Source organism: Pristiophorus japonicus, chromosome 23 (assembly GCF_044704955.1).
Source record: "Pristiophorus japonicus isolate sPriJap1 chromosome 23, sPriJap1.hap1, whole genome shotgun sequence".
NCBI classification, from domain to species: domain Eukaryota; kingdom Metazoa; phylum Chordata; class Chondrichthyes; family Pristiophoridae; genus Pristiophorus; species Pristiophorus japonicus.
This window is the reverse complement of record NC_091999.1, coordinates 20,929,737-20,941,101: the sequence shown is the minus strand read 5'-3', so window position 1 is coordinate 20,941,101 and position 11,365 is coordinate 20,929,737. Positions and strand designations below refer to the sequence as shown.

The window sequence follows — 11,365 nt, the reverse complement described above, 5'->3', positions numbered from 1 at the left end:
TTGACCAAGCTTTTGGTACCTGCGCTAATTTCTCCTAATGCGGCTCGGTGTCAAATATTTCAGTAGCAAAATTCACATTCGGGTTTCTGACAGTTGCCCCTATCAAGAACCAACAAAGATTGGTGGAAAATTAGGTTTAATTTATTAACAAGTTTGATTATTTACATACGCATGCACTGCAGTCAAAGGTTAGCTGCGGGTGTATAGTTTTATTAAAACAAGATTAAAACTTGTAACCTCTACAGGGCATCAAATCCTGCAGTAGGTTGATTGTACAGCCCGCCCTAATTTATTTATTTGTTAATGGGAATCAAATCGGATGGGGTATATGCTCTCTTGTAAGATCCATGCAAATTGGGCGAAAGTTACTGGCGCCCAGATTGAGGCATATACTGGTTCATAGTTCAGCGTGATTGTTAAGTAACTAGGATCCAGGAAATTCCTGCTCGAAATTCAGGAGGAAGCCATGTGAAATACATTTTAAATGCAAATCTAGCAGTTAACTGGTTTATGTTGATGTGGGGTGAGGGCATTATGCGGTCTGGTTGCAAAGTCTAAAACCCACAGTTCCTGGATATAGCTCCTTGACCTAATCTGCAAGGGGAAATGATTTCCCAGCCCAATGGAGATCACACGCCTACAATGCGAGATGAATGGGAAAGCACTCTATTGGAATTGAACTGTATTGATGCAAAGTCTGGCAAAGAATGCTGAATAGCATAGAACATAATAAAAAGGCGCAGAAGTCGACCATACGGCCCCTTGACCCTGAGCGCCAATTAATAAGATCATGGCTGTTCTTCGACCTCAACCCCAATTTTCCACCTGATCCCCATATCACATGATTACATTTGCGTCCAAATATCTATCTCTCTAAGCATTGAATATAATCAACGACTGAACATCCACAGTCCTCTGCGTTACAGAATTCCAAAGAATCGCAACCCTCTGAGCGAAACAAAATCTCCTCATCTCAGTCCTCAATGGTCGACCCTTGTTCCTGAGATGAAACATCCTATTTCTAGACCATCCAGGCAAGGGAAACACCGTCTGAGCATCTAGCCTATCAAACCCTCTGAGAATCTTACGTCTTTCAATGAGATCATACTTAATGCCAATACATTGAGATATAATCCAAAACCGGGCAAAACTGTGGCAGTTGGAGTTTAACGTGAGTATGTTTGAGATCATCCAATTGGACCTAAGAGAGATAGATCAGAGTATTTACTAAATTGTGAGAAGCTTGGAACTTGAGAGGAACAGAGAGGTTCCCACGTACAGGAAGCACTACAATTCAGTGGACAGGCACTAAATATATTCAGAAAGGCTAATGGAATATTGGCCATTATCGCAAGTTATTACAAGCGAACTGGAATACAAAAAGGTGGAAGTACAAGTACATATATAAGACTGTAGGTAAAACACATTTAGTGTATTGTGTTCAATTCTGGACCTCTTTCAATTCCCATTCCAGCACTGTTATCTCTGGAGTTCCCCAAGTATCTATCCTTGGCAACTCATGCTTCCCATCTCCGTGCTGCCCCTCGGCGATTATATCCGAACACAATATTACAGATTGCACATGTATGCTGATGACACCACGCTTTACTTCATCATCTGGTCTCTCGACACCTAAACTCTCTCAGATTTGTCAAACAGCCTGTGCTACATCCAGTACTAAATATCATTGTCTTTGGTCTCTGGCACAAACCCCGTTCCCTAATTACTGACTCTACCTAGTAACTTTCTGAGCCTGAACGAGACTGATCATAATCTTGGTGCCATAATTGAACATTGGATGTGCACCCTACCACATTACTGATCCATCACCACGACCGCCTACTCCGAACTCCATAACTTCGCAAAATCTATCTCTGCCTCAGCTCAGCTGCTGCTGAAAACATGAGCCATTGCTTTTTGACATCTAGACTTGACTTTGCAATGCACTCCTTGCAGCTTACCTACATTCTACCCCACCGTAAACTTTAGATCATCCAAGACTCTGCTGTCCATGGCTTAATTCGCTATAAATCCTGCTTACCAATCGTCCCTGTGCTCGCTTACCCACGTTGGCTCCTCGTCTGATAAATGCTCGATTTTATAACATTAATTCTTGTTTTCCAATCACTCTACGGTCTCGCCTCTCCCGACATCTGTAGTCTCCTCCAACCCGACACTCCTACGAGATCTCTGCGCTGCTCCAGTTCTGGCCTCTTGAATATCTCCGGTAACTGGGAGGCCAGAGGATTGGGAATTTTTTTTAACAGCAAAGGATGACTAAAAAAAAAACTCAGAGAGGAAAGATAGATTATGAGAGTAAATTAGCAAGAAATATAAACAAACAGATAGTAAGAGCTTCAACAGGTATAAACAAAGGACGAGAGTAGCAAAAGTAAATATTGGTCCCTTACATGATGAGACTGGTGAAAACATAATGGGGAACAGGGAAGTGGCTAATACTTTGAATACATATTTTGTATCGGTTTTTATGGTAGAATAAAAACATCGCAATAAAAATAATCAAGGGGGTATAGGGAGGGAGGAACTTTAAACTATCCTTATCACTAAAGTAAAAGCACTCGGTAAAATATGGCGACTAAAGATGGACAAGTCATCTGGACCTAGTGGCCTGCATCCTAGGATCTTAACAGAAGTTGCTGCGGAGATACTGGATGCATTGGTTCTAATCTAGTAAAATATCCTGGAGTTTGTAGAGGGCTCGGTGGATTGGAAAACCGCAAATGCAACACCCCTATTTGAAAAGGAGGCAGATAGAAAGCAGGAAACTATAGGCCAGTTAGACTAATATCTGTCGTTGGATAATTGCTGGAGTTCATTATTAAGCAAGCAATAGCAGGACATTTGGAAACCAATAATAAAGTCAAGCAGAGTCAGCTGTGTTTTATGAAAGGGAAATCATGTTCGACAAATTTTCTGGAGTTGTTTGAGGATATAAAAGGGGGAACCAGTGGATGTGATGTGTTTGGATTTCCAGAAGGCAGTCTATAAAGTGCCACATAAAGGGTTACTGCACAAGATAAGAGTGCACGGGGTTTGGGGAAATATATTACCATGGATAGCGGACTGGCTACCGAACAGAAAACATAGAGTCTGGAATAATGCAACATTTTCCGGTTGGCAAATGATAAAGACTGCGGTGCAAGTGTCTCAACTATTTACAATCTATAATAATTATTTGGATGAAGGGTCCATGTAATGTTGTCAAGTTTGCTAATGATACAATGATGGGTGGGAAAGCAAATTGTGAGGAGGACACAGAAAATCTGGCAGGAAACAAAAAAAGCAAATTATTATTTAAATGGAGAATAATTGCGAAATGCTGCAGTACAGAGTGAACTGGGGTCCGTGTGCATGAAACATAAAAATTTGGTATGCAGATACAGCAAATAATTGGGAAGGCAAATGGAATGTTAACCTTTATTGCAAGGTGTAAAGAGTATAAAAGCAGACAAGTCCTACAAATCTGTGTAAAGTATTGGTGAGAACACTCCTAGAGTACTGTGTACGAATTTGGTCTCATTATACAAGCAGGGATATACTTGCATTGGAGGCTATTCAGAGATGGTTCACTAGGTTGCTTCTTGAGATGAACAAGTTGACTTGTGAAGAAAGGTTGAGCAAGTTGGGCATATACTCCTTGGCGTTTAGAAGAATGAGAGTTGATCTTATTGAAACATACAAGATACTGAGAGGGCTCGTCACGGTAGATGCAGAGAGGATTTTTCCCCTCGTGGGTTCTTCAAGAGCTAGGGGGCATAGTTTTAAAATAAGGGGTCGCCCATTCAGAGCGGAAATAAGGAGGAATTTTTCTCTCAGTGTGTCTTACATCTCTGGATTTCTCTGCCAAGGAAAGCTGTGGAGGCTGGGTCACTGAATATCTTTAAGCGGAGATAGGCAGCTTTTTGAGTGATTAGGGTGTAAAGGGTGATGGGGAGCGATCAAGGAAGTGGAATTGATTCCGTGATCAGATCAGCCATGATCTTAATAAATGACGGAGCAGGCTCGACGGGCCAAATGGCCTATGCTTGCTCCTATTTCTTGTGTTCTTAATCGCTCAACCTTTGACAGCTGTACCTTCAGCTGAAAAGGCATAAGCTTTCTCATTCCCTCCCTAAACATCTACGCCTCTCTGACGCCTTCTCCTTCTTTAACACGCTCTTTATACCCTACCTCTTTGTCCAAACTTTTGATCACCTGCGCTAATATCTCCTTAAGTGACTCGTTGTCACATTTTGTTCGATAAAGATCCTGTGAAGTGCCTTGAGATTCTTTACTATGTTAAAGGCGCTGAATAAATGTAATTTATTGTTGTTGTGCACCGCGCAAGAGGAATGATATATTAGCCAGAATAACACGAAGCATTTATTTTTTGGTATCAGCGAATAGCACACGGAAGAGAAACGTGTTGATTTGGTGAATTGCAAACATTCCTTTAAAGCCATAAAGTTCACAGTGTATATTTATACATTGAAGAAGTGCCAGTCAGTATCTGGTAATCAGTTGGCCCAGTACATCACCATGTTTTCTCGAACACTTACCCTTCACGTTCCTATTTCACAGTCTCAGTGTATACATTCTTATCATTTCATTGGAACAGAGGCAGCTGGAATGGATAGGGGAGGTTCATCACATGTAAGACTGAAGAGTTGTTCTTCAAATTACAACAGGCAGAGATTGCGATGTAAAAGTGCGTGCTGTTTACATTAATCAACGATTAATGCAACAGAACAACATTACGAAAAAGCTGCGACCGAGATGTAGTCCCACTTTTGTGTGTAGACACTTTACAGTTTTATTTTTCGGAGATTTCTAGCGAAATATTGTACAAACATTCTTTCAATTTCGCTAGAACTAACGATGGAGAATATATTTTCTTATATTTACTGTATCAGTAATGGAGCAATTATTCCTTGCCCGTTTAGGCTATTCCAAGTGAAAACAACGAGGGCCATTTTGTACATCCAAGTGAGCTGGCAGTGTTATGTTTAAGATTCGGGCCTGTAGCTCTCTCATTAATGGATACAGCTACTTGTGTTTAAAGTGGAGACAGCAAATTTGGTAAAAAGGAGAACGAAAGAGGGATAATAAAATTATAGCTTATCTCTGCTAGAGGCAAAGTAACAGTATTCCATTTTCGGGACACAACTCACTCGCTGCAGTTTCAATCTTTTTCCCTTTCCTGATGCAATGTCCAATCTCAGCTGTACGGACAAAGGACTGCGGCTGAGCGGTGGGCACTAGGAGGATAGAACAACGAAGCTGTTCTCATCTGGGAGCAGTAATGAACTTGTCTGTCCAACCTATCGGGAGGCTCCAAAGGGCGTTGCAGCGAGGGTTGACCAAAAGAGTGTGACATGCAGGAAGGTACCAAAGAACTTTACAACCAGGGAGGTTCCAAAGCGCTTTACACCCAGGGAGGTTCCAAAGGGCTTTACACCCAGAGACGTTCCAAAGTGCTTTACACCTAGAAAGGTTCCAAAGGGCTTTACACCCAGGGAGGTTCAATGGAGCTTTACAGCGAGGGAGGTTCCAAAGTGCTTTACACCCAGAGATGTTCCAAAGATATTTACACCCAGGGAGTTTCCAAAGATATTTACACTCAGGGAGGTTCCAAAGTGTTTCATACCCAGTGAGGTTCCAAAGTGCTTCACACCCAGGGAGTTTCCAAAGAGATGTATCCCCAGGGAGGATCGAAAGTGTTTTACACGCAGGGAGCTTCCAAAGAGATTTATACCCAGGGAGTTTCCAAAGATATTTACACCCAGCAAGGTTCCAAAGTGTTTTACACCCGGAGGTTCCAAAGTGTTTCACAGCCAGGCAAGTTCCAAAGTGTTTTACACCAAGGGTGGTTCCAAAGTGTTTTCATGCAGAGAGGTTCCAAAGTGTTTTACAACCAGGGAGGTTCCAAAGAACATTACACCCAGGGAGGTTCCAAAGTGCATTACACCCAGGGAGGTTCCAAAGGGCATTACACCCAGGGAGGTTCCAAAGAGTATTACACCCAGGGAGGTTCCAAAGTGTTTTACACCCAGGGAGGTTCCAAAGTGTTTTACACCCAGGGAGGTTCCAAAGTGTTTTACTCCCAGGGAGGTTCCAAAGTGTTTTACACATGGGGAGGTTCCAAAGTGTTTTACACCCAGGGAGGTTCCAAAGAGCATTACACCCGGGATGGGGGGTGGTTCCAAAGTGTTTGACACCCACAGGGAGGTTTCAAAATGTTTTACACCCAAGGAGGTTCGAAGGCGATTTACACCCAGGGAGGTTCACTGGAGCTTTACACCCAGTGAGGTTCCAAAGTGTTTTACATCCAGGGAGGTTCCAAATTGTTTTTCTCCCAGGGAGGTTCCAAAGTATTTCAGACCCAGGGAGGATCCAAAATATTTTACACCCAGGAAGGTTCCAAAGTGTTTTACTCCCAGGGAGGATCCAAGGCGATGTACTCCCAAGAAGGTTCCATGGAGCTTCACACCCAGGGAGGTTCCAAGGTGCTTTATATTGAAGTGTAGTCACTGTTGTAATGCAGGGAAACGTGGCAGCGGGTTTGCACTCAGCAAAGTTCCACCTACCGAGAAATAAATACAGGCGCAGATAATCAGTTTTGGTGATATTTGTTGAGCGATAAGCATTGGTCAGGGCATCGGCAGAACATTTACTCACTTCTTGAAAATAATACACTCAGATCCTTGGCATCCACCTGAGAGGGAAGACGGAACCTCGGTTTAAAGTCTCACTTGAAAGACAGCACCATCTGACAAAGAAGCATTCCATCAGTACTGCACTGGCGGGTCAGCCTGTAATGGGACTTGAACCCACATTCTTCTAACTGAGGTGCAAGAGGGCTACCACGGCTGAGTGCATCCACCTCAAAAACCAAGTTATTCCTAAAGATACAACTGACTTACTGCACTAAGGTAAGTGTCAGCATCCATAGGACATGACGGGTCACTTGGAAATAAAATAAATCAGTTTACAACATTAAATTGGGTGATAAAGTGTATGTTTCCACTGTGGAGAATAGGAATGACCAGCGGGTTTGGAGAATTGGAACGAAAGACTACAGTGCAGAGCTTAATGGAGGTTGAGTGCTGGAAAGCTAGTTTCGTTATAGAAGTAATTTAACAACTAGATTCAATGGATATTTCAGCGCGTTCTTTAACTGCTGTCTGAAGTTACTCTGAGTCACTGTATAAATAAACGTGTTAGTGCAGCAGCTTAGGAGCTGAAGCATGTTTCCACTTTCCTGCAGAATAAATTTGGGGTCATTGAAATAATTATTGTTTTCAATTCGGACACAGAGAAAATTGATAACATACGTCAACCACAACAGGATGAAACTTCCCGAGATGGTGAAGAGTAAAATTATGGACTTTCGCCGGCTCTCCATCTCTGGATCACTCTGACTCGCTCCATTGTTTTGGGCCCGGAGTCTCCTGCGGACCCTACTAGCCCCTAGAATGTATCTGACGGTCACAGCATTGAGCAGTAACATCAGGAGGAACGGTGCACACGGGGTTAGAATACGGTCCAGCCAGGCAAACGCTGTCCAAGCGGGTGAAACATAAAAAGTAAGTTTTATGTTGCAGTACCAGGCCACCTTATTAATAGTAAATAATGGCTGATACGTGAAGTAGAAAGGGATGTTTTTTAAAGAACTCAGGGCACAGACCGCTCCTATCACCACAGCCGCCGTTGTCTCGGTGCAGTATTTTGTTTTCAGCTTCTGGCAACAAATGGCCACAAATCGATCAAAGGTGAACGCGACCGTTAACCAGACAGAACTGTCTCTTGATGAATAAATGAGCACAGTGCTGATGCTGCACGCTGGTGTGGTGGACAGAATGCTATTCCGGAAATAGATACCACCAATTCTATTCAATATCACAGCGGTGATAATGACCAGGAGATCGGTCACCGCCATGAACACCAGGTACCGAGTGATACACCTGGAGAGACCGCACCTTCCTCGGGACAGGATCACAATCGCCGCGATGTTCGCTGCAAAAAGGAGCAAAATGGAAATTACACATCAGACTACCATCATAAGAACATAAGCATATATGAAATAGGAGCAGGAGTAGGCAATTTGCCTCCCACCGCACCCCCCTCCCCCGGGCCTGCTCCGCCATTTAATAAGATCATGGCTGATTTGATCATGGATCAGCTCCACTTCCTTGCCCAACCCCCCGAAACCTTCTTTCACTTATCGCTCAAAAATCTGTTTATCTCCGCCTTAATTATCTTCAGTGACCCAGCCTCCATAGCCATTCAAAGTCTTAGTTTGACTGGACTTGGTTTCTGAGTTCATTACCTGATCAGTTGATGGAAACCAATCAATTTGCCAGATCAGCAGAGCTTTACTAAATACGGAACAATATGGAATCGCAGGTAAAGCGTTTTGCTCGATAGACTTGAAGCTATAATCGCCTGAACTCGGCACAAAAAGAGAAGGAGAGCGAAACTGACCATAGTAAAGAACAGACATAAACTAATAGTTAATGAATAATTTATCCCAACATTAAATAGGACAAGCTAAACATAATGTCACCTTGAAAATTGATGGTAGAAAGAGTGCGATCGACTCCTATTTACACCTCAGGAGAATCGTAAAATTCCCATATGGAATGACTCCATATTACGATTGTTGCTATCTGGTTAATGGAGCAGCCATTCTGCTAATGGGTGGTTAAAAAAGGCAATGAGATCATTGACCAGCAAACTGCACCTTTGTGATATTGTTTGAGGGACAAATGTTGGTCAGGGCACAACTCCCAGCACTCGGTCCAGTTGTTCCTTGACCATTAGACAGTGTCATGGTATCCAGTATCACTGTAATGGCGGCACTGCAGAGAACCTGTCAGTGACAGCTGGGTTGAGCCTATAAACTGCAGGATAAGTGGTGAGGGAGCGTTGTATGGGATCCACTCAGTGAGAGCCAGAGGTGAGTCCATAACCTGTGAGATAGAAGGTGAGGGAGCGTATAGTGTGAGCCACGTCTTGAGAGCTGGGGGTGAGTATATAAATTGCGCGATAAATGGTGAGAGAGTGTTTAATCGGAGCCACTCAGTGAGAGCCGGGGGTGAGTCCATAACCTGTGGGATAGGTGGTGAGGGAGCGTTTAATGGGAGCCAGTCAGTGAGCGTCGGGTGCGAGTACATAATCTGTGGGATTGGTGGTGAGGGTGCATTTAATGTGAAGCACTCAGTGAGAGCCGGGGGTGAGCCTATAAACTGTGGGATAGCTGGTGAGGGAGCGTATAGTGTGAGCCACTCCATGAGAGCCGAGGTGAGTCTATAAACTGCGGGATAGGTGGTGAGGGAGAGTTTAATGGGAGTCACTCAATGAGTGCCGGGGGTGAGTCTATAAAATGCGGGACAAGTGGTGAGGGAGCATTTAGTGTGAGCCACTCAGTGAGAGCTGGTGGTGAGTCTATAACCCATTGGACAGGTGGTGAGGGAGCGTTTAATGGGAACCACTCAGTGAGAGCCGGGGGTGAGCCTATAAACTGTGGGATAGGTGGTGAGGGAGCATATAGTGTGAGCCACTCCATGAGAGCTGAGGTGAGTCTATAAACTGCGGGATAGGTGGTGAGGGAGCGTTTAGTCTCAGCCAGTCAGTGAGAGCTGGGGGTGAGTCTATAACCCATTGGATAGGTGGTAAGGGCACGTTTAATGGGAGCCATTCAGTGACCGCCGGTGGTGAGTTTATAACCTGATGAATACTTGATGAGGGTGCGTTTAATGGGAGCCACTCAGTGAGAGCCGTGGTCAGTCTATAATATGCGTGATACGTGTTCAGGGAGCGTTTAACATGAGCCACTCAGTGACAGCCGGGGGTGTGTCCATAACCTGTGGGTTAGGTGGTGAGGGAGCGTTTAATGGGAGCTACTCAGTGACAGCCAGGGATGAGTCTATAACCTACGGGATAGGTGGTGAGGGAGTGTTTAATGGGAACCACTCAGTGAGAACCGGGGGTGAGTCTGTAACTTGTGGCATAGGTGGTCAGGGAGCGTATAGTGTAAGCACTTCTTGAGAGCCGGGGATGAGCCTATAAACTGCGGGATAGGTGGTGAGGGAGCGTATAGTGTAAGCTACTCCTTGAGAGCCGGGGGTGAGCCTATAAACTGCGGGATAGGTGGTGAGGGAGCGTTTAATGAGAGCCACTTAATGAGAGCTGGGGGTGAGTCCATAACCTGTGGGATAGAAGGTGATGGAGAGTATTGTGTGAGCCACTTCGTGAGAGCCGTGGGTGAGTCCATAACCTGTGGGATAGGTGGTGAGGGAGTGTTTAATGGGAGCCACTCAATGAGAGCCAGGGGTGAGTCCATAACTTGAGGGATAGGTAGTGAGGGAGCGTTTAGTGTGAGCCAGTCAGTGAGCGCCGGGTGTTAGTCCATAACTTGTGGGATAGGTAGTGAGGGAGCGTTTAGTGTGAGCCACTCAGTGAGAGCTGGGGGTGAGTCTATAACTCATTGGATAGGTGGTGAGGGAGCCTTTAATGTGAGTCATTCAGTGACAGCCGGGGGTGAGCTTATAACCTGCGGCATAGTTGGAGAGGGAGCGTTTAATGGGAGACACTCAGTGAGAGCCGGGGTCTGTCTAGAACCTGCGTGAAACGTGTTGAGGGAGCGTTTAATGGGAGCCACTAAGTGACAGTCGGGGATGAGCTTATAGCCTGCGGGATAGGTGGTGACGGAGTGTTTAATGGGAGCCACCCATTCAGAATCGGACATGCAACAAGAAGCAGATTGTAAAAGACACGTTAAATGTTGTGAATCATTTCAGAGGTGGTGGATGTGGACCATGCCACAAGGGATGATGAACGGTCGGGTTAAATTTGGATTTTGGCTCCCGGTTTGAAGATGGGATTAGGAGTTACACGGAAACATCATGGAGGAGCAAATGAGCCACTGGTTGACCGGCTCCAGTAAAATGACCAAGGGGTTGCTCCAATCTGAAGTAGGAGGCCGAGGGCCAAGCAGAGAATGATACAGCACAGAAGTAAACCATTCGGCCCATCGTGCCTGTGCAGGCTCTTTGACAGAGCTATCGCCTGTTCTCCTCTCGGAACCGTGCTATTTCCACCTTAGAGTACTTATCGAATTCCCTTTAGAAAGTTACTATTGAATCTGCCTCCACCACCCTTTCAAGCATTGCATTCCAGATCACAACAACACGCTGCATCAAAAATGATTCCTCCTGATTCAGTCAAGAATGCTGCCACTGAACCAAAGCTGAGACAAAGGTTCACAGCCATATTTCTTTCCCCAAGTCTTTTTTTTAAGTTCCAGGACATACCAAATTCATGGTGATGATTTCCACAGACAGTTGCACATACACATAGACAT

General features: G+C 44.6%; 1 protein-coding gene across 1 annotated transcript in view; it reads right to left on the bottom strand.

Moving 5' to 3' along the window:
* Positions 1 to 7,123: 7,123 nt before the first annotated feature.
* LOC139235426 (probable G-protein coupled receptor 139) overlaps positions 7,124 to 11,365 on the bottom strand; it is a 62,549-nt gene continuing 58,307 nt past the window's right edge. The window contains exon 3 of the mRNA XM_070866549.1: positions 7,124 to 8,016. Coding sequence (XP_070722650.1) covers positions 7,124 to 8,016 — 893 coding nt within the window. The remainder of the gene's footprint in view (positions 8,017 to 11,365) is intronic.